The 23538-nt window shown below is 47.1% G+C and overlaps 1 protein-coding gene across 3 annotated transcripts in view; it reads left to right on the top strand.

Moving 5' to 3' along the window:
• The first annotated feature begins 2540 nt into the window (after window positions 1-2540).
• LOC122544312 (retinal guanylyl cyclase 2-like) overlaps window positions 2541-23538 on the top strand; it is a 77795-nt gene continuing 56797 nt past the window's right edge. For all 3 annotated transcript variants that reach the window (XR_015754357.1, XM_087982947.1, XM_043683470.2), the window contains exons 1-3: window positions 2541-2677; window positions 7490-8295; window positions 11788-12089. Coding sequence is in view for 2 of the 3 variants with exons in the window: in XM_087982947.1 (XP_087839073.1) it covers window positions 7575-8295; window positions 11788-12089 (1023 nt within the window). In the remaining variant the exon portion in view is untranslated. The remainder of the gene's footprint in view (window positions 2678-7489; window positions 8296-11787; window positions 12090-23538) is intronic.

Raw genomic sequence — 23538 nt, forward strand, 5'->3', positions numbered from 1 at the left:
TCACCTTAAACCTCTGCTCTCTAGTTTCGGACTCCCCCACCCCAGGGAAAAGATCTTGTCTATTCGTCCTATCCATGCCCTTCATGATTTTATAGACTTCTATAAAGTCTCCCCTCAGCCTCTGATGCTCCAGGGAAAACAGCCCCAGCCTATTCAGCCTCTCCCTAAAACTCAAACCCTCCAACCCTGGCAACATTCTTGTAAATCTTTTCTGAACCTTTTCAAGTTTCATAATATCCTTCCTATAGCATGGAGACCAGAATTGCATGCAGTGTTCCAAAAGTGGCCTAACCAATGTCCTGTACAGCTGCAACACAACCTCCCAACTCCTGTACTCAATGCATTGACCAAGGAAAGTGTACCAAATGCCTTCTTCACTAATGGGACTTACAGGCTGAGTCACTGAATAAAGCTGAAACTAACTTTACACAAACTTTAACAAACAATGGAGTCAAGAGTTGGAAGGTGGAATGGGGCTGCACCTGGAGTATTGCGTACAGATCTGGTCACCGCATTATGGGAAGGATGTGGAAGCTTTGAAAAGGGTTCAGAGGAGATTTACTGAGATGTTGCCTAGTATGGAGGGAAGGTCTTATGAGGAAAGGCTGAGGGAACTGAGGCTGTTTTTGTTGGAGAGAAGAAGGCCGAGCAGTGACTTAATCAAGATGTATACGATAATCAGAGGGTTAGATAGGGTGGACAGTGAGAGTCTTTTTCCTTGGATGGTGATAGCTAACACGAGGGGACATAGCTTTAAATTGAGGGGTTTTATATATATATCTATCAGAGATAATTTCTTTACTCAGAGAATAGTAGGGGCGTGGATTGGCCTGCCTGCAACAGTAGTAGAATCGCCGACGTTAAGGGCATTTAAATGGGCATTGGACGTACATATGGAGAAAAATGGAATGGTGTAGGTTAGATGGGCATCAGGTAATTATCACAGGTCGGTGCAACATCGAGGGCTGAAGGGCCTGTGCTGCGCTGTAACATTCTATGTTTTGTATATGTTCTATTTTTCCAAGGATCTGAGGTGCCTGCTGTACATTGTCCCTATCTTTGCATACAGGAGTGCAGGTAATAGCATGGTCATTTAGACTGTGGGCTTACTGCTGGCTGAAGATTGCCTCCAGGCCACCAGTGCTATGTTGAGTTTCATCATCAATACTTGCCCTCCCAGTGATGCCCTTCCTGTAGAAAGAACGCAGAGTTCTTAAATTAACCCTCCGAAATGAAATGAGAGATCCTGTGGTATTGGGACTGTCTGATGAGGATACCAGACCTGTAATCTCGAGTTTAGAATAATGAGATTATTTCATTGGAAGTTGAAGAATTCTGAAAGGGTTCAATGGGATGTTCCCCCTGGCTGGGGGCCTCACAAGAGGATGGTACACTGAAAGCTTGTGATTTTGAATAAACCTGTTGGACTATAACCTGGTGTCATGTGACTTTTGATCTCTTGATACTCATGACAGGGATAGCATGGGAAATTGACATGGAGGCAGATAGTGTCTTAATAGCATGGAAACAGACCCTTCGGTCCAACTCATCCATGCCAACCAGATAGTTTCAATAATTCCAGTCCCATTTGCCAGCACTTGGCCAATATCCCTCTAAACGCTTCCTATATCCAAATGCCGTTTAGATAGTGTAACCATACGAGCATCCACCACTTCCTCTGCCAGCTCATTCTATACACGTACCACCCTCTGCATGAAAGAGTTGCCCCTTAAGTCCCTTTTATACCTTTCCCCTCTCACCTTAAACCTGTGTCCCCCTAGTGTTGGACTCCCCTACGCTAGGAAAAAGATCTTGTCTATTTACCCTATCCATGCCCCTCATGATTTTATAAACCTCTACAAGGTCACCCCTCAGCCTCCGACGCTCCAGGGAAAACATACAACTAAGAAGCAGGAACAGATTCCAGTCCTTTCTGTGGCACCAGTTCCCAATGGCTGACACTCCCAGTGCAGTACTGGGAGAGTGCTGCAGTTAGATGTTGCCTTATGGACTAGAATCCTAACCAAGTCTAGCATTCCAGGAGATGTGAAAACAAAATTGTCCCACACCCACTGTTTTGACAAGCAGCAGGGGTGTTATCCTTTGTGTCCTACCTGGTTATTATCACATTGCTGTTTGCAGGAGGTAGCTCTGTGCGAACTGATGGTTATGTTTCCTCATTACAACAGTGGTTGTACTACAAAAATTATTTGGTTGACTTGAGAGCACTTTGAGATGAACAAATGCTTTCTCACACACTCAAAGATCGATGTTGACCTGATGTTTGTCACCAACTGTCCCTCCCCCTTGACTACTGCCCTGAGACATTCGCAATATCTCCTTTAATCTGCTTAAAGTTAAAATAGTGGTAGAGAGCGGGGATTAAATCGACGCAGGAGCTCCAAAGGAGTGATCCTGCTCCTCGCCTTGCTGAGACTGCATCACTACTCTGACTCTCCTGTTGTAATTTTCCATTCCGTCTTGCATCTGCTGTCTGCGCTAAGGCAAAGGGGGTCAAAGAGGCAGCTACTGGAGGTCTGTTTCCAAACCTCCCCTCTGGTGCGAATCTCTTCTCTTCCTCCTTGCCTGCACCTTCTTAAAATCGCCGGAATCTCTGATCACTGACCTTGACAGGTCTACATCCATGTGGAGTTTATCTGCTTAATGTTCTGCACGGGTGAGTTTCTTTGGAATAGCATGTAGAGCTTTCATTGAATTTTCTTTGGTCAAGTGGGATTATTTGGTTGGCAAAGGTTTTGTGAATGTACAGAGTGTGCAATTTCAGGAACAAGAAAATGTAGTGAAACGTTAACACTAGTTTAAATGTAGCTAAAGATTTTATATTTTTTTCAATCTTTGAAATTAACGAATGAGTCGTTTCCTTTTTGGAACCTCAGTGCCCCGGCCCCAGCAGAAAAGTGGGGGGGGGTTGTGATTTCAGCCAGCATAATAGTACTTTCACGTTCTGTCGGACCTCTGGTAAAACGATCTAGAGAAATGAGCATAGGTTTATGAAATTAATATGCAATTACCCAGTTGTATCGGGAAAATGGGGCTAGAATCGTCAAAACTGTTGTGATTGTAAAATTAATCTGGAACACACTCCTATACAGTGTCAATATTAATCTAGAGTATTCGCAAAACTCTGTTGGTGAAATTAATTGGGAATGATCCCAGTGCTGTGTTGGTGAAATTAATCCAGAACAGACTCCTATGCAGTGTCAATAGTAATCTGGAATATTCCCAAAACTTTGGTGAGATTAATGTAGAACACTCCTGATGCCAGTTAATAATCTAGAACAATTCCAATGCTGTCTTGGTGAAATTAGTTGAGAAAGGTCCCAGTGCTGTGTTGGTGAAATTAAGAATGTTTTGTTGGCACAGCATTGATCCCAATCTGGATATTCTGGTAAAATGAGTCTAGAATAATCCAATTGCCACATTTAAAAGTTGAGTTCAGAACAATCCAGATGTGTAAGGAGTATTAGTAATGAATCTAGAGTCAGTCCAGATGTTGCGCAGAACAGTCTAAGTGCATTTGTATGGTGAATCTACAGCAACCATTGTATCGCTAAAATTAATCGAGAGCCATCGTATTTGTATATTGGCAAATATATCGAGAACAATCCAGTTGTCACACTGGCAAAAAGATTTGTGACGATGCAGATGGGCTGGCTGGAATGACCCTGAAAGTTGTGTTGGATGGGGATGGAGCGAATCTGAAACAGCTGACTGAATCCAGAACAGGGGCGTTATGTTGGAACTCTACAACACTCCGGTTAGGTTGGAGCTGGAGTCTGATATGCAGTTCTGATCGCAGCACTTTAGGAAGAATGAGATTGTACTGGAAGGGGTGCATAGGAGATTCACCAGGGTAAAATCAAAGAACTGCCGATGCTGGAAACTTGAACAAAAAACAGAAGTTATTAGAGAGAAAGTGGAGTTATTAACCCTCCTTCAGAATTGATAATATCTAGGAAAAGGTGGTATACGTGCTGTCAGCAGGAGCGAGGATGGTGGTAGTTAATGTGTAAGTGATAGGTGGAGATGGAGCCCAGGCAGAGAGAGAAGGGCAAATAAAAGGATGGATAATGGTGAGCCAGGGAAGATACACTACTAATGGGGACCGTATGTAGGTGAAAATGGGTTGGCTGTAGTGAAAGCAGCCTATGAGATGACAGGGCCTGGGATATGGGAGTCGGTAAAGGACATGGAAGAAGGTGCTCATTGAGCTCGATATTGAGTCCTGAAGGCTGCAGGGTCCCCAAGTGCAAAATGAGATGCTGTTCTTCCAGTTTGTACTGAGCCTCACTAGAAACCACAGCAGCCCAAAGACAGAGAGAAGTGAATCTGAGGAAATCTTCACCACAGCAGGCTGCTGAGACTGAATTGTGAAGTATATTCAAGGCTGAGAGAGAGAGAATCTTTTCATCAGTAAAGGATCAAGGGTTACAGTGAAAATGGAGTTGAGGATGATCAGATCAGTCATGATCTCGTTGAATAGGGGAGCAGTCTCGATGGGCTGAATGGCTGACAACTGCTCCGACATCCTCTGGTCAGAGGCTAGAAATTCTGCAGCGAGTTACTACCTCCTGTCTTCCCAATGTCTATCCACCATCAACAAAGCACAACATGTGGAGGCTCCGGCGTTGGACTGGGGTAGACAAATTCAGAAGTCACACGACACCAGGTTATAGTCCGACAGGTTTATTTGAATTCACAAGCTTTTGGAGAGCTGCTAGTTGATTGCCTAACAAAGCACAAGTCAGGGGTGGAATGGAATACTGCCTGAATGATTGCAGTTCCAACAACATTCAAGAAACAATACCATCCAGGGCAAAGCAGTCCACTTGATCGGCATCTCATGTTAAACACTCACTCACTCCCTCCTGCACCAATGCATAGTGGCAGCAATATGTGCCATCTATGAGATGCACTGCAGTAACTGACCAAGGGTCGTTTAACAACTCCTGCTAAGCTCATGACCCTTACTACTGAGAATAACAAGGACAGCAGATACGTGGGAACACCACTGCCTCCAGGTCAGACACAATCCTGATTTTGAACTAAATCACAGTTCCTTCACTCCTGTAGCTCCCTCCTAAACAATGCCCATATCCCCCTTAAACCCTTCCTATTCATATAGCCATCCAGATGCTTTTTAAAATGTTGTAATTGTACCAACCTCCACCGCTTCCTCTAGCAGCTCGTTCAATACACACACACCAACCTCTGTGTGATGCCTAATCCTATGAAAGAATACAAAACATAATTTGAGTCTTCCTCTCTGCCTCACTCCAGGAAGAGCAGGCAACCTGCTAATCCTATCAATATTGTTAAGCTGCAGTTGGATTAGTTAAATCAAAGACCAGACTCTGATATTTCTAATACCATAGCAGCCTTAAAGCTGGGAGAGTGGATTTAATGTGAGAATTTCAATCAAGTTAAGTGGCCACACTTTATAACTGTTGTATTGGGAACAAACTCTGAGGTTTCACTTATAATATATGCCAAGCAAAAAGAGGTTATGTTCCTAAAAAGGATCCATAGAATCCCTGCAGTGTGGAAGCAGGCCATTCAGCTTAACAAGTCCACACTGACCCTCTGAAGACCACCCCACCCAGACCCATCTCCCTACCCTAACCCTGTAAACCTGCATTTCCCATGGTTAAAGCACTTAATGTCCAATGTATGAGCAAATTAAAGCAGATGCTGGAATCTGTACTGAAAACAACAAATGCTGGAGATCATAGTAGTCAGGCAACATCCATGGAAAACAAGCAAGCTAATGTTTAGAGTCGAGATGACACTTCATCAGAGCTGCACTTAACGTACGCATCCCTGAACGCAATAGGGGAAATTTATCAGAGAATCCCCATGGTGTGGAAACAGGCCATTCAGCCCAACCAATCCTCCGAAGAGCATCCAACCTAGACTCCTCCCCCTACCCTATCCCTGTAACCCTGCATTTCCCGTGGCTAATGTACCGAGGTTCCACATCTCGGAACACTATGGGCAATTTAGTGTGGCCAGTCCACCAAGCTTACATGTCTTTGGACTGACAGAGGAAACCATAGCACCTGGCGGAAGCCCAAGCAGACTCTGGGAGAACATGAAAACTCCCAACGGACAGTTGCTCGAGGGTGGAATTGAGCCTGGGTCCCTGGTGCCGTGAGGCAGCAGTGTTAACCACCGTGCTACCTGGACTGAATCTGTTCGCGTGTCTCAGAACTACAGAACATCCCAGCATGCGGAACTCCAATGCAGTACTTTCTGAAGTGTCTCACTGTAACTGATGTAGAAAACATTAGAGTCACCACCTTCTTCTCTGGGGCTACTAGGGATGGGCAATAAATGCTGGCCCAGCCAGCATCACCCACAATCCATGAGGTGAATCTTTGAAAAAGCCAAACTATACACAGCAAATTCCAACAAACAGGAGCATGATAATGACCAGTTAATCTTTTTTTTTTAAGAAATAAACTAATGTTGCTCAAAGTATTTGCCCAGGGTGCCAGGGAAACCTCCCCCTCTTTGCAATTAAAGAAACCCAATGAACTGTCGGAAAGAAAGGTAGAAATTGCTGGGAAAACTCAGCACGTCTGGCAGCGTCTGTGGAGAGAGGGAAAGCAGAGTTAATGTTTAAGATTTGGTGGACCCTTCTTCAGAACAGGGTGTGAAGACGACACTGCAATCAAAACGTTAACCATTTTCTCTCCACAGATGCTGCTTCCTTCTTTGCAACAGTGGCTGTGGGGTCTTTAACATTGACCTACAGAGCTTGGTTTAGTCTCCCACCCAAAAGGTGGCACCTCCAACTGTGCCACGCTTCCTTGTAGCAGCATCGTGTGCTCAGGTCTCTCTGGAGTGGGACTTAGAATCATAAAAGACCTGTACAGTGTAGAAATTGCAATTTGGCCCATCGGGTCCACACTGACTGCACAAAGAGCATCCCAGCCAGACCCACCTTCCCTAACCTATCCCTGTTACCCTGCATTTCCCATGGCCAATCCACCCTAACCTGCACATCCCTGCACACTATGGGACAATTTTGCACGGCCAATCCATCCTAACCTGCACATCCCTGGACACTATGGGACAATTTCGCATGGTCAATCCACCCTAACCTGCACATCCCTGGACACTATGGGACAATTTAGCACGGCCAATCCACCCTAACCTGCACAACCCTGGACACGATGGGACAATTTAGCACGGCCAATCCATCCTAACCTGCACATCCCTGGACACTATGGGACAATTTCGCACGGCCAATCCACCCGAACCTGCACATCTTTGGACACTATGGGACAATTTAGCACGGCCAATCCACCCTAACCTGCACATCTTTGGACTTTGGGAGGAGACAGTGGTGGTGGTTGGGGGCAGGGGGGGGGTACCCAGTTGAGTTCGCAGGACAGGGTGGTTGTGTTAATGATCATTTTTGATCTGCTCTTCCACCTCCCAATCTTTTTTTTTCTCACTGAAGCTTTCCAGGGCGGTGACTGAACGGAGACCCCCGCGGCAGAGAGGGAAGGAGCTCTGGTCAAGCCTCGGTAAATGGCGCGGTGAAGATGAGAATGTTCCAGAAGGTTCTGCATGGGTTGTCTGCCCCACGGTGCCAGGGCACCGGGCTCGCTCTGCTGCTGCTTGGAGTGCACATGCTGACGGCCGCCCGTTCACCAACCTTCACCATTGGCCTGGTGGGTCCCTGGCGGTGCGACCCGGTGCTTTCCAGGGCCCTGCCAGAGCTGGCCGCCGGCTTGGCCATCCAAACCATCAACTGGGACCCGTCCGTCAGCCCGGCTTACCACTTCGATTACACAGTGCTTGACGAGGAGTGTCGGACGGCGCAGGGCCTGGCTGACTTCGCCAGGCTGGAGCAGCATGCCTCGGGCTTCGTTGGGCCTCTCAACCCCGGCTACTGCTCGGCGGCTGGCCTCCTGGCCAAGGGTTGGGGCAAGCCGCTGGTTTCCTGGGCCTGCCCGGATCCCGACCCGGGCCGTAGCCCTCCTCGTCGTCGGGAGTTGAGCCACCAGGCCTTCGTCAGGCCCATCCCCTCGGCCGCCGCCGTCTTGCTCCGGGTGCTCGAGCACTTTGGCTGGGCGCGGGTGGCCGTGGTGAGCTCGGAGCAGGAGCTCTGGGTGGAGACGGCCCGGGCGTTGGTCGACGGCCTGAGGCGCCGAGGCCTCCCTGTCAGCCTGCTGCTCACCGCGGAGAGCAGGCCCCAGGCCCAGCCTGAGGAGGCTGCCGCGCACATCCTCAACCGCATCCGAGAAATGGACGGTGTGAGAGGTAGGAACCAGGGGGGTGGGGGTTGGGTTGCCCTGGGAGGTGCACAGGACCATCTGATCATAAGTGGCTGGGATAGGGAGGGATGTCGGAACTGCAGGAGGTGACATAAATAGGGAGGGATGTAGGGGCAGGAGGGCGTTACAGAGATATAGGGATGGATGTAGGGGCTGGAGGGGGTTACAGAGATATAGGGATGGATGTAGGGTCTGGAGGGGGTTACAGAGATAGGGAGGGGATGTAGGGTCTGGAGGGGGTTACAGAGATAGGGAGGGGTGTAGGGGCTGGAGGGGGTTACAGAGATAGGGAGAGGGTGTAGGGGCTGGAGGAGGTGACATGGGGAGGGATGTAGGGGCTGGAGGGGGTGACAGAGATAGGGAGGGGCTGTAGAAGATTGGAGGAGGTTACAGAGATTGGGAGGGGGTGTAGGGGCCGGAGGGGGTTACAGAGATAGGGAGGGGGTGTAGGGGCTGGATGGTATGACAGAGATAGGGAGGGGGTGTAGGGACTGGAGGGGGTTACAGAGATAGGGAGGGGGTGTAGGGACTGGTGGGGGTTACAGAGATAGGGAGGGATGTAGGAGCTGGAGGGGGTTACAGAGGTAGAGAGGGATGTCGGGGCCAGAGGGAGTGACAGAGATAGGGAGGGGGTATAGGGGCCGGAGGAAGTTACAGAGATAGGGAGGGAGCGCTCAACCATGGATGAATGGAAATCAGAGGTGAGAATTTTGGAAAAAGAACTAAAGAATTATGGATAATGGAAAGCTGAAACAAAAACAGAAATTGCTGAAGCAACTCAGCACGTTAGTATTTGTTGAAGGTGGTGTGGATGGAGGAGTAAACGGTAGGTGGAGATGAAACCCAGAGAGAGAACAGCAGTTGGACAGACAAGAGGCTGGGTCATGGTCAACCTGGGAGAATCAGTGGCTGCTAATGGCGACCATTCAAGGCTGACAATGGGATGGTGTGTGGTAGCAACGTGTGATGGTAAGGCCTGGTGTGTGGGGGTTGGGGTAAGAGTGTGGGAGAAGGTGCTCAGGTCCTTAAATGATTGATCCCGATATTGAGTCCTGAGGGCTGCTGGGACCCCCCAAGCAGAAAATGAGGTGCTGTTCTTCCAGCTTGCACTGAGCTTCACTGGAGCCAGCCCGAAGCAGCAGAGATGTTGGCCAGGGAACACGGGGGTATGTCGAAGAGGCAGGCAATAGGAAGCTCGGTAATTTTTGTGGAATGTCAGTGTTAATAATGCCTAGTCTGCACCCAACCCTGATGCCCTGACTTTGCTGACGTGAGTTCAAATCCCACCAAGGCAGCTGGTGGAATTTACATTTTAAAAAAGCTAAAAGAGTGGGCGGCACAGTGGCACAGTGGTTAGCACTGCTGCCTCACAGCGCCAGAGACCCGGGTTCAATTCCTGCCTCAGGGGACTGACTGTGTGGAGTTTGCACATTCTCCCCGTGTCTGCGTGGGTTTCCTCTGGGTGCTCCGGTTTCCCCCCACAGTCCAAAAATGTGCAGGTTAGGTGAATTGGCCATGCTAAAGTGTTAGGTGAAGGAGTAAATGTAGGGGAATGGGTCTGGGTGGGTTGCGCTTTGGCGGGTCGGTGTGGACTTGTTGGGTCTAAGGGCCTGTTTCCACACTGTAAGTAATCTAATCTGAAACTGTAAGCTAGTCTCAGCAATGGTGGCCATGAAGCTGTCCTTGTGTTGTCACAAAAACACATCTGGTTTGTTGGTGTCCTTTTTGGGAAAGAAATCTGCCATCCTTACCCAGTCTGGCTTACCTGTGACTCCAGACCCACAACCAAAGTGATTAATTCTGAAATACCTTCTGACCACAAGAGCTGTTCAGCTCAGGGCTTTTGCTACCATGTCCAGATCCCATGAAAAAATACATTATAAAAATTGTACTGTTCGGAGAGTGACAGGACTGATGATCAGAGAGGTTGGCTATAGGGAGCTTGCCTTAAAGGAGGGGAGAGTTTTCTCGCCACTTGACTCCCCAAAGACTGTCCACCATCTGCAAGGCACATATGTGAGGGAATATGCCTGAATGGGTGCTGCTCAAACGAGACTTGAAGCTCGACACGATCCAGAACAAAGTAACCAGTTTGACTGCCGTCACACCCACAATCTTCCACTCCCTCCATCACTGATGCTCAGTAGCAGCAGTGTGTCTCATCTGCCAGACGCACTGCAGCAGTGCATCAATACACCAACGGCACCTTCCCAATTTACAAACTTCGCCATGTAGAAGGACGAAGGCAGCAGATACGTGGGAACACCACCCCCACACGTTACCCTCTGAGCCCCTCACCATCCGGACTTGGAAATATATCGGCTGTTTGTTCAGTGTCTCTGGGTCAGAATCCTGGAACTCCCTCCCTCACGGCGCTGTTTGGGTGTCCCTACACCACACGGGACTGCAGAGGTTCATGAAGGCAGCTCACCCCCCCCCCCCCCCCCCCCCCCCCGAACCTTCTCAATTCGAAGTTATGAGCAGGCCAATGATGCCCATATCCCATGAATTAATTTTTTAAAAAGGGTCCAAGCAGGGAATTCCAAAACCTGAGGGCAGCTGAAGGCTGCAATTGAAAATAATGGAGCGATTTATTATGGACCAGACAAGACCCCCTCAATATTTTAAGAAGGCAGCTTAGACCCTAACATTTTTTTAATGTGAAGGTAGATGTGCAGTACAGTGTTCCAGATGCAATGCGACTGGTCAAACTACTCTATGTTAAGCAAAGCAATTTATTTAAACGTTACAGTTAAAATACAAACAAAAGAAAGAGGAATTTAGAATAACTTAACTATTAGAAAGCTTAACCAAATAGTAGATACAGTACCTGTTACTAATTAATCATTTTAATAAAGAGAAATCACATAAACACACCCCTTAGCAAAAAGGAACATTCAGATGCAGATTCTTGCATGCAATTGGGAACCAATTTACTGGAGCTCTAACCTTCTGACTGCTACAGTCAAAGAAAAGCTAGAAAGCCTGATCTTTGAGAATTGGCCACTGCCCTTCCTTTTCTTGCAACTGTTCTTAAAAAAGAAACCTAAAGGCTTCCTAAATTGTTGACTTAGGCCATCTCCAGTAGCCAGTTCCGGCACCCCTGCCTTCACAACCACTCTTCAAAAAAAAACCCAGGTCAAAATAACCTCTTTAAAGTGACAGCAGCATCACAGATTCAAATCGGGAAAGCTCAAGAGGTCAGGACTGGAGGCGTATAAAGGTCTTGGCAAAAGATGGGGCTCGAGCTGATTCCGAAGCTGGGGTCAGGGCGAGGCTGCGGGAGGATTTGAAAGCCAGGACGAGCCTTGTAAAAATGAAGATGGTGGTGGGTCAGGGGCGTCTCTGCAGTGACCGAATTTAAAGCGCCTCCTTGATTCTGAGGGGCCCGTGAGATAGCGTGAGGTAGTGAAAGGTGCTACAGCAATGCACGCTATTGTTGCCTCTCGTTCACTGAGCTGTTTCTTGGACATTTCAGTCGTGGTCATGTGCATGCACTCGGTCTTGGTGGGAGGCAAAGACCAGCAGTTGTTCCTCCAGCAAGTGGACAAGATGCAGATGGCCGATGGGAGATACGTGTTCATTCCGTTTGACACCATCCATTACAGCCTTCCATATCAGAATGCTAGCTACCCAGTGCTGGCTGGCAATGCCAGATTGCGACGCTCCTATGATGCCGTACTCACCATCACCATGGATTCCAAGGATAAAGACTTCCATCAGGTCCTGGGAGAGGTTCTGGAAAAGAATAACATCCGGATGTCTCTGAAGCCAACCCAGGTTAGTAGCTTTGGCGCTTTGAAGGGTTCCTGGAGTTCGTACTGTCAAAGTTTTTTGTTTTGTCTCACTGTGCCTTTCCTACACCAGGGTTGAATGTCCTTGTCTGTGCATCACTGGATTATACAGAAATTCAATAGCACCCTTCCAATCCTCCACTAGAAGAACAAGGGCAACAGCTACATGAGAACACCACCACTCCCTGCATCCCCTACTTCAGATGCCCTCACCCCTTTCTCAGTCATTCTGCAAATCCTTTCTTGTCAAAAACAAGAACCAATTTTATTTTAAAGCCTCATTTAAATCTGCTTCCACCACACTCTCAGACTGGTGGCTCAGTGGTTAGCACAGCTGGCTCACAGCGCCAGGGACCCGGGTTCAATTCCACCCTCTGGCGACTGTCTGTGTGGAGTTTGCACATTCTCCCCGTTTCTGTGTGGGTTTCCTCAGGGTGCTCCAGTTTCCTCCCACAGTGTGCAGGTTCGGTGAATTGGCCGCGCTAAATTGCCCATAGTGTTCAGGGATGTGTAGGCTAGTTGCGTTAGGCAGAGGAACTGTAAAGTAATAGGGTAGGGGAATGGGTCTGGGTGGGACAGGCTTTGCAGGGTCGGTGTGGACTTGTTGGGCCAAATGGCCTGTTTCCACACGGTGGGGATTCTATGAAATGCTAAACTGCCCTCTGTTGTCCATGACCCTGCAATTTGCTCATCCTCAAGGCCTCCTTGGATAGAGTCAGACTTCAGTCCAACCTGTCCACGCTGACCAGATTTTCTAAACTGATCTAGATTAGATTACATTACAGTGTGGAAACAAGCCCTTCGGCCCAACAAGTCCACACCGACCCGCCGAAGCGAAACCCACCCATACCCTTACATTTACCCCTTACCTAACACTACGGGCAATTTAGCATGGCCAATTCACCTGACCTGCACATCTTTGGACTGTGGGAGGAAACCGGAGCACCCGGAGGAAACCCACACAGACACGGGGAGAATGTACAAACTCCACACAGTCAGTCGCCTGAGCCGGGAATTGAACCCGGGTCTCTGGCGCTGTGAGGCAGCAGTGCTAACCACTGTGCCACCCGTGCCGCCATGATCTAGTTCCATGTGACTGCATTTGACATATCCCTTTAAACCTTTGCTATCCATGTACAGATATCTTTTAAATATTGTAATTGTATGCACCTCTTCCACTTCCTCATTGCATAATCCAACCTCTGTGTGGAAATAATTGCCCCTATGGTCCTTTTTAAATCTTCCTCCTCTCACTTTAAAATTATGCCCTCTGGTTTTGAACTGCCTTACCCTGGGGAAAAAGACCTTTTGTTATTCAACTTATCTATGCCCTTTGTGATTGTATAAATCTCAATGAGGTCACCCTTCAACCTCCTAAACACCCGCCTATCCAGTCTGTCCTTATAACTCAAGTTTCCCAGTCTGAGGGGAACATCTTTGTAAATCTTTTCTGAAGCCTCATCAATCTAATAAGTAAATTCCTGCAGATGCTGGAATAAACATGCTGGGAGAGATCCCATCACTTCCCCACCTCCTCTTATTTCCCACTGGACTCGAAATGTAAATTGTTTCTCTCGCTCTTGCTGTCTCTCTCGCTCTCTCTCTCTCTCTCGCTCTACTCCAGCACTTAGAGTCATAGAAATGTACAGCATGGAAACAGACCCTTCGGTCCAACCCGTCCATGTCGACCAAATATCCCAACCCAATCTAGTCCCACCAGCCAGCACCTGGCCCATATCCCTCCAAACCTTCCTATTCATATACCCATCCAAATGCCTTTTAAATGTTGCAATTATACCAGCCTGCATCACTTCCTCTGGCAGCTCATTCCATACACGTACCACCCTCTGTGTGAAAACTTTGCCCCTTAGGTCTCTTTTATATCTTTCCCCTCTCACCCTAAACCTATGTCCTCTCGTTCTAGACTCCCCGACCCCAGGGAAAAGACTTTGCCGATTTACCCTATCAATGCCCCTCATAATTTTGTAAACCTCTATAAGGTCACCCTTCAGCCTCCGATGCTCCAGGGAAAACAGCCCCCGTAGCTGAGATCCTCCAAACCTGGCAACATCCTTGTAAATCTTTTCTGAACCCTTTCAAGCTTCACAACATCCTTCCAATAGGAAGGAGACCAGAATTACATGCAATATTCCAACAGTGGCCTAACCAATGTCCTGTACAGCCGCAACATGACCTCCCAACTCCTGTACTCAATACTCTGACCAATAAAGGAAAGATACCAAATGCCTTCTTCACTATCCTATCTACCTGCGACTCCACATTCCATGAACTATGAACCTGCACTCCAAGGTCTCTTTGTTTAGCAACACTCCCTAGGACCTTACCATTAAGTGTATAAGTCCTGCTAAGATTTGCTTTCCCAAAATGCAGCACCTCGCATTTATCTGAATTAAACTCCATCTGCCACTTCTCAGCCCATTGGCCCATCTGGTCCAGATCCTGTTGTAATCTGAGGTAACCTTCTTCGCTGTCCACTACACCTCCAATTTTGATGTCATCTGCAAGCTTACTAACTGTACCTCTTATGCTCGCATCCAAATCATTTATGTAAATGACAAAAAGTAGAGGGCCCAGCACCGATCCTTGTGGCACTCCACTGGTCACAGGCCTCCATCTGAAAAACAACCCTCCACCACCACCCTCTGTCTTCTACCTTTGAGCCAGTTCTGTATCCAAATGGCTAGTTCTCCCTGTATTCCATGAGACCTAACCTTGCTAATCAGTCTCCCATGGGGAACCTTGTCGAACGCCTTACTGAAGTCCACATAGATCACATCTACTGCTCTGCCCTCATCAATCTTCTTTGTTACTTCTTCAAAAAACTCAATCAAGTTTGTGAGACATGATTTCCCACGCACAAAGCCATGTTGACTATCCCGAATCAGTCCTTGCCTTTCAAATACATGTACATCCTGTCCCTCAGGATTCCCTCCAACAACCTGCCCAGCACCAAGGTCAGGCTCACCGGTCTATAGTTCCCTGGCTTGTCTTTACCACCCTTCTTAAACTGTGGCACCACGTTTGCCAACCTCCAGTCTTCTAGCACCTCACCTGTGACTATTGATGATACAAATACCTCAGCAAGGGGTCCAGCAATCACTTCTGTAGCTTCCCACAGAGTTCTCGGGTATATCTGATCAGGTCCTGGGGATTTATCCACCTTTAACAATTTCAAGACATCCAGCGCTTGCTCCTCTGTAATATGGACATTTTGCAAGATGTCACCATCTATTTCCCTACAGTCTATATCTTCCATATCCTTTTCCACAGTAAACACTGATGCAAAATATTCATTTAGTATCTCCCCCATTTTCTGTGGCTCCACACAAAGGCTGCCTTGCTGATCTTTGAGGGGCCCTATTCTCTCCCTAGTTACCCTTTTGTTCTTAATATATTTGTAAAGCCCCTTTGGATTCTCCTTAATTTTATTTGCCAAAGCTGTCTCATGTCCCCTTTTTGCCCTCCTGATTTCCCTCTTAAGTATACTCCTACTTCCTTTATATTCTTCTAAGGATTCACTCGATCTATCCTGTCTGTACCTGGCATATGCTTCCTTCTTTTTCTTAACCATGCCCTCAGTTTCTTTAGTTATCCAGCATTCCCTATACCTACCAGCCTTTCCTTTCACCCTGACAGGAATATACTTTCTCTGGATTCTTGTTATATCATTTCTGAAGGCTTCCCATTTTCCAGCCGTCCCTTTATCTGCAAACATCTGCCTCCAATCAGCTTTCGAAAGTTCTTGCTTAATACCGTCAAAATTGGCCTTTCTCCAATTTAGATTAGATTAGATTACTTACAGTGTGGAAACAGGCCCTTCGGCCCAACAAGTCCACACCGACCCGCCAAAGCGCAACCTACCCAGACCCATTCCCCTACATTTACCCCTGCACCTAACACTCCGGGCAATTTAGCCTGGCCAATTCACCTAACCTGCACATTTTTCTTTGGATTGTGGGAGGAAATCGACGCAGACACGGGGAGAATGTGCAAACTCCACACAGACAGTCGCCTGAGGCAGGAATTGAACCCGGGTCTCTAGCGCTGTGAGGCAGCAGTGCTAACCACTGTGCCACCGTGCCACCCATTTAGAATTTCAACTTTTAGATCTGGTCTATCCTTTTCCATCTCTATTTTAAAACAAATAAAAATATGGTCGCTGGCCCCAAAGTGCTCTCCCACTGACACCTCAGTCACCTGCCCTGCCTTATTTCCCAAGAGTAGGTCAAGTTTTGCACCTTCTCTAGTAGGTACATCCAGATACTGAATCAGAAAGTTGTCTTGTACACGCTTAAGAAATTCCTCTCCATCTAAACCTTCAACACTATGGCAGTCGATGTTTGGAAAGTTAAAATCCCCTACCATAACTACCCTATTATTCTTACAGATAGCTTAGATCTCCTTACAAGTTTGTTTCTCAATTTCCCTCTGACTATTAGGGGGTCTATAATACAATCCCAATAAGGTGATCATCCCTTTCTTATTTCTCAGTTCCACCCAAATAACTTCCCTGGGTGTATTTCTGGGAATATATTCCCTCAGCACAGCTGTAATGCTATCCCTTATCAAAAATACCACTCCCCCTCCTCTCTTGCCTCCCTTTCTATCCTTCCTGTAGCATTTGTATCCTGGAACATTAAGCTGCCAGTCCTGGCCATCCCTGAGCCATGTTTCCGTAATTGCCATGATATCCCAGTCCCATGTTCCTAACCATGCCCTGAGTTCATCTGCCTTCCCTGTTAGGCCCCTTGCATTGAAATAAATGCAGTTTAATTTATTAGTCCTACCTTGTCCCTGCTTGCCCTGACTTTTTGACTCACTTCTGTTCTCAGCTGTACCAGTCTCAGATCGATCTCTTTCCTCACTATCTCCCTGAGTCCCACCCACCCCCACCTTACTAGTTTAAGTCCTCCCAAGCAGTTCTAGCAAATCTCCCTGCCAGTATTAGTCTCCTTCCAATTTAGGTGCAATCCGTCCTTCTTGTACAGGTCACTTCTACCCTAAAAGAGCTTCCAATGCTCAAAAAATGTGAATCCTTCTCCCATACAGCAGCTCCTCAGCCATGCATTCATCTGCTCTATTCTCCTATTCCTGCCCTCAGTAGCTTGAAGCACCGGGAGTAATCCAGATATTACTATCCTTGAGGACCTCCTTTTTAAATTTCTGCCTAACTCTCTGTAATCTCCCTTCAGAGTCTCAACCTTTTCCCTCCTATGTCATTGGTTCCAATGTGGACAATGACCTCCTGCTGACCCCTTTCCCCCGTGAGAACATTCTGCACCCTCTCTGAGACATCCTTGATCCTGGCTCCTGGGAAACAACACACCATTCTGCTTTTTCTCTGCTGGCCACAGAAACGTCTGTCTGTACCTCTGACTACAGAATCCCCTAACACAATTGATCTCTTGGAAGCCGACATACACCTCGTTGCATTAGAGTCAATCTCCATACCAGAAACTTGGCTGTTCGTACTACGTTCCCCTGAGAATCCATCACCCCCTACACTTGCCACAACAGCATACCTGTTTGAAATGAGTACATCCACAAAAGACTCCTGCACTAGGTGCCGACCTCTCTTAACCTTCCTGGAGTTAACCCATCTGTGTGACTGTATCTGAGACTTTGCCCCCTTCCTATAACTGCCATCCATCACACACTGTTGCTGTTGCAAATTCCTCATCGCTTCTATCTATCTCTCCAACCGATCCACTCGATCTGATAAGATTCGCATCCAACAGCATTTATGGCAGATATAATCCGCAGTAACCCTTAAACTCTCTTTAAACTCCCACATCTGACAAGAAATACATATCACTGCAAAGGCCATTTTTGCTCCTTCACAATCGACAGACCCAGAAAATAACACAGTCTTATTCCTCTACAAACACTGCCCCAGGTTAAATTAATAGCTATGACTTATATTTTAAGTTTAATCAAGAGACTTATCTCCAAAAACATATAATCAAGAAAGAATCCACTATACTCACTACTGCAGCCTCTCTCTTGGACAGACTTAAAACAACAATGAACTTATCGGATTCTGTGCTGTGAACTTTGCTCAACAGTTCCTCCAAGATTAGTTCTGAATTTCACTGTTTGTTAATTTTCCCAGATGTACTCCGATGTCCAGCGATACACAAATTCAAACAGCAAAGGCAGTAACTGTGCAGGTTCTCTCTCTCTCTCTCTCTCTCTCTCTCTCTCTCTCTCTCTCTCTCCTGCACTGTCCTTGCTGCTTTTTGATTTCTTTGCCCTCATTTCTCTGTTACGCAGGAACGGGAGGCTGTTCAGCCCTTCAAGCCTGCTGTCCCATTCAGTGAAATCAAGGATGATTTGATTCATACCCTCGCTCCCTTTCCTCACCCCTATTTCATCACAGCTCTAGTGCGATTGGATCACACATTATACGTGCACAGTTGCAGTCTAAGTAATGATGGGAGAGGTTCTAATGTTTGCTCCATGATATAGCTGGCTCCTGCCATTGACATGTTTTGGGAAGAGTTTACAGACAGTGGCTCAACTGGTTCATCCACATTGTGAATGCACCTTCTTCCCTGACTGTCACATCCCAGTCTCAGGGATGGGTCTCAAACTTGGTGCCTGGAGACAGGGACTTGATATGAACAGCTAAGACAGGACCAGATGTGAACCACTCAGCCCTTCGAGCCTGCTATTCCACTCAGTGCGATTGTGGCTGATGTAAGGGTGGCGTGGTGGCTGAGTGCTTAGCACCACTGTCTCATAACCCTGGGGACCAGGGTTTGATTCCAGCCTTGTCTGTGTGGAGCTTGCACATTCACAGTGTGTGTATGTGTGTTTCTGCCTGGTGCTTCGGTTTCCCACACACCAAAATTTGAGGGTTAGGGTGGGTTGGCCATGCTAAATTGTCCCATAGTGCCCAGGGATGTGCAGGTTAGGGTGGATTGGCCGTGCTAAATTGTCCCATGGTGCCCAGGGATGTGCAGGTTAAGGTGGATTGGCCATGCTAAATTGTCCCATAGTGCCCAGGGATGTGCAGGTTAGGGTGGATTGGCCGTGCTAAGTTGTCCCATAGTGCCCAGGGATGTGCAGGTTAGGGTGGATTGGCCGTGCTAAATTGTCCCATGGTGCCCAGGGATGTGCAGGTTAAGGTGGATTGGCCATGCTAAGTTGTCCCATAGTGCCCAGGGATGTACAGGTTAGGGTGGATTGACTGTGCTAAATTGTCCCATAGCGTCCAGGGATGTACAGGTTATGGTGGATTGGCCGCGCTACATTGTCCCATAGTGTCCAGGGATGTGCAGGTTAGGGTGGATTGACTGTGCTAAATTGTCCCATAGCGTCCAGGGATGTACAGGTTATGGTGGATTGGCCACGTGCATAAAAATGTGTTGCTGGAAAAGCGCAGCAGGTCAGGCAGCATCAAAGGAGCAGGAGAATCGACGTTTCGGGCATAAGCCCTTCTTCAGGAATGAGGAGGGTGTGCCAAGCAGGCTAAGATAAAAGGTAGGGAGGAGGGACTTTGGGGGGGGGATGGGGGGCGTTGGGAATGCGATAGGTGGAAGGAGGTTAAGGTGAGGGTGATAGGCTGGAGAGGGGGTTGTTCCGTAGTGTCCAGGGATGTGCAGGTTAGGGTGGATTAGCCATGCTAAATTGTTCTGTAGTGCCCAATGATGTGCAGGTTAGGGTGGATTGGCCGTGCTAAATTGTTCTGTAGTACCCAATGATGTGCAGGTTAGGGTGGATTGGCCATGCTAAATTGTTCTGTAGTGCCCAATGATGTGCAGGTTAGGGTGGATTGGCCGTGCTAAATTGTCCCATAGTGCCCAGGGATGTGCAGGTTAGGGTGGATTGGCCATGCTAAATTGTCCCATAGTGCCCAGGGATGTGCAGGTTAGGGTGGATTGGCCATGCTAAATTGTCCCATAGTGCCCAGGGATGTGCAGGTTAGGGTGGATTGGCCTTGCTAAGTTGTTCCATAGTGCCCAGGGATGTGCAGGTTTATTTGAAACCATAAGCTTTTGGAGCACAGCTAACGAAGGTTCACCTAATAAAGGAGCTGCGCTTTGAAAGCTTGTGATTTCACATAAACCTGTTGGACTATAACCTGGTGTAGTGTGACTTCTGACGTGAACAAAAGAGAGTCAGTTTAGTTTAGTCTGCTATCTGAATGGTCATGCTTGGATTAATGGCTTTTGAGAGACTTCAGTTCCACTCCTTCCCCACAGTTTGTAGTCAATTGCGCTATGCCAGGTAAACTGAGAGCCTCTGGGATACAGAAAGGGAAAATCAGTTCTGTTACTGATCACAGTCCATTTTTACTCGCCAGGAGAGTGTATGAATTCTAACGACTGGTGATTCACCATTTGTACGGTGCAAATGCGCCTTTTGTATCCCAACTCACTCCCTGGCAAGTGAAATAAGTGCTGCCACCGTTGTAATGTAGGCGCAGCAGCCAATTTACACACAGCTGGCTCCTGCAAACAATGGGTGTAATGACCAGTGATTTTTTTTTTCGAAAATATATTTATTTGCAAATTTTTTTAACTTTACAAACATGTAAAATTATTGACAAGTACAATCAATAACAAATATCAGTATAATAAAAACAAAAAAACCCCACAAATTACAATACAACTACTGTCTATCAACTACTAACCTACCCTATAATACAAAACAAACCCTAACACTGTGCAAAGCAGCATCAAAAAAAAAGCAAAAAAAATTCTTAAAAACACAAAATACAGAACAGCTATGCTCTGCGCAAAGCTCCCAAACAAAGGAATGGGAGCGTTGTATTTTTACCCGTATTAACTCAGGAGACCCCCTCCAGGGGCCAGGGCTTGACAAATCCAACCAACCTGGTTAGACAAACGCCCTAGTTAAGACAACTGACAAATCTATATCCAAATAACTCAAGTAGGGCTGCCGTGTCTTATAAAGATGGTCTGCTGTGTGGTGCATCATGTTTGTAAAAAGGTCCAAGGGAATGTGCTCCGTACCTAATTTCTGCCATCCCAGCAAGCCCAGCGGGTTCTCAGACACACAATTCATCAGAATATTCTTCCGTGCACAGTGTGCAAGAATATTAAATAGTTTCTTCCCATGCCCGTCTAAAGATGGTAAATTCGGTAGACCTAAGAGGAGAGATATCGGATCTACTTTGACTCCAGTCCTCAATACCCTCCCTATCTCTCCCGCCACAGTGCTCCAGTAAACACGGAGCCTGTGGCCTGTCCAGAAGCAATGGGTAAGAATACCTACACTTATTTTACATTTGGGGCACACTGAAGATGCCCCTTTTTTAAACTTTGCCAGATAGCCTGGTGCCAGATATGCCCTGTGCAGAACTTTTAACTGCGTAGCGCATGTCCTGTTACAGATTGAGATCTTTCGAGTATTCTCCTGTATGTTCTCCCATGTTTCAGAAGAGATCTCCACTCCTAGCTCTTGCTTCCAGACCTCACATAACCGGTTAATATCCTGCCAGGCCCTGCCACCCAGCAGGCGATAGAGGGCACTAACTGAAAGGGTGCTTGTGGAAAGTAGCAACAGCCTCTCTGTATCGGGCTTATAGGGCTCAGTGAGAAATGTAGTCGTCTTCTGGATAAAATCTCTAACCTGAAAAAAACGGAAAAGATCTCTGCTGGGCAACCCGTATTTGCGGCTCAGCTGCTCAAACGACCTCATAACTTCCCCCTCAAACAAGTCTCCCAAACTAGAAACTCCTCTCGCTGCCCATAGTTTGAACCCTGAGACCATCATCCCTGGTCGTTACCCTGACATGCCAACTATAGGTGTAAGTGGCGAAGTCTTGGATAAACAACCCTCACTCTGACACATCACCCTCCATGCCTTGACTGTACTAATGACAATGGGGTTCCGACAGTGGTCCATTACTGTTCTCATCTTATCCATTAACAGCAGGTTAGTAAGAGGGCACTTTGCCTGGGAGGCCTCAGTATCCAGCCATATTGAGTTTGGATTATTACCTACCCAATCGCACACAAAGGATAGCAAGGAACTCAATTGATACCTTCTGATGTCTGGGAAATCAACTCCTCCCCTCGTTGAGGCAACTGCAATTTAGTAAGTTTGATGAGAGGCCGCACATGATGCCAGACAAAGGAACCAAACCACCCCATAAGCTTCTGCAGCGTTGACCTGGGAAACATTATAGGGAGCATACACATGGGATAAAGCAAATATTCATCTTAATGAGAGATATCTGGCCCAGCCATGAAATTGGAAGAGCCTCCCATCTCTGGAGATCTCGCCTAATATTGTCAAGAGACAATAGGTAATAGGTGCAGGAGTAGGCCATTCTGCCCTTCGAGCCTGTACCACCATTCAATATGATCATGGCTGATCATCCTTAATCAGTATCCTGTTCCTGCCTTATCTCCATAACCCTTGATTCCACTATCCTTGAGAGCTCTATCCAACTCTTTCTTAAATGAATCCAGAGACTGGGTCTCCACTGCCCTCTGGGGCAGAGCATTCCACACAGCCACCACTCTCTGGGTGAAGAAGTTTCTCCTCATCTCTGTCCTAAATGGTCTACACCGTATTTTTAAGCTGTGCCCTCTGGTTCGGGACTCACCCATCAGCGGAAACATGTTTCCTGCCTCCAGAGTGTCCAATCCTTTAATAATCTTATAGCCAGGAAGGACCTGAAGAGAGAGCTAAAAGCAGCAAGGAGGGGACATGAAAGGTCCTTAGTAGATAGGATTAGGGAAAACCCTAAGGCTTTCTATAGGTATGTTAGGAATAAAAGAATGACTAGGGTAGGAATAGGTCCAGTCAAGGATAGTAGGGGGAAGTTGCGTGTGGAGGCGGAAGAGATTGGGGAGACACTGAATGAATACTTTTCTTCAGTATTCACTCAGGAACAGGGCATTGTTGTCGATGAGAATACTGAGGCACAAATAAGTAGAATGGATGGCTTTGAGGTATATAGAGAAGAGGTGTTGGAAATCCTGGAAAAGGTGAAAATAGATAAGTCCCCTGGGCCTGATGGCATTTATCCTAGGATTCTCTGGGAAGCAAGGGAGGAGATTGCAGAGCCATTGGCCTTGATTTATATGTCCTCTTTGTCTACAGGAGTAGTCCCAGAAGACTGGAGGATAGCAAATGTGGTTCCCTTGTTCAAAAAGGGGAGTAGGGATAGCCCTAGTAACTATAGGCCGGTGAGTCTCACTTCTGTTGTGGGCAAAGTCTTAGAGAGAATTGTAAGGGATAGGATTTATGCACATCTGGATAGGAATAATGTGATCAAGGATAGTCAGCATGGTTTTGTGAAGGGCAAGTCGTGCCTCACAAACCTTATTGAATTCTTTGAAAAGGTGACGAAGGAGGTTGATGAGGGGAAAGCGGTAGATGTGGTATATATGGATTTTAGTAAGGCGTTTGATAAGGTTCCCCATGGTAGGCTA

The sequence above is a fragment of the Chiloscyllium plagiosum genome, unplaced genomic scaffold (genome assembly GCF_037043375.1).
Source record: "Chiloscyllium plagiosum isolate Xiang-an unplaced genomic scaffold, Cpla_swu_hap1 HiC_scaffold_44, whole genome shotgun sequence".
Taxonomy (NCBI): domain Eukaryota; kingdom Metazoa; phylum Chordata; class Chondrichthyes; order Orectolobiformes; family Hemiscylliidae; genus Chiloscyllium; species Chiloscyllium plagiosum.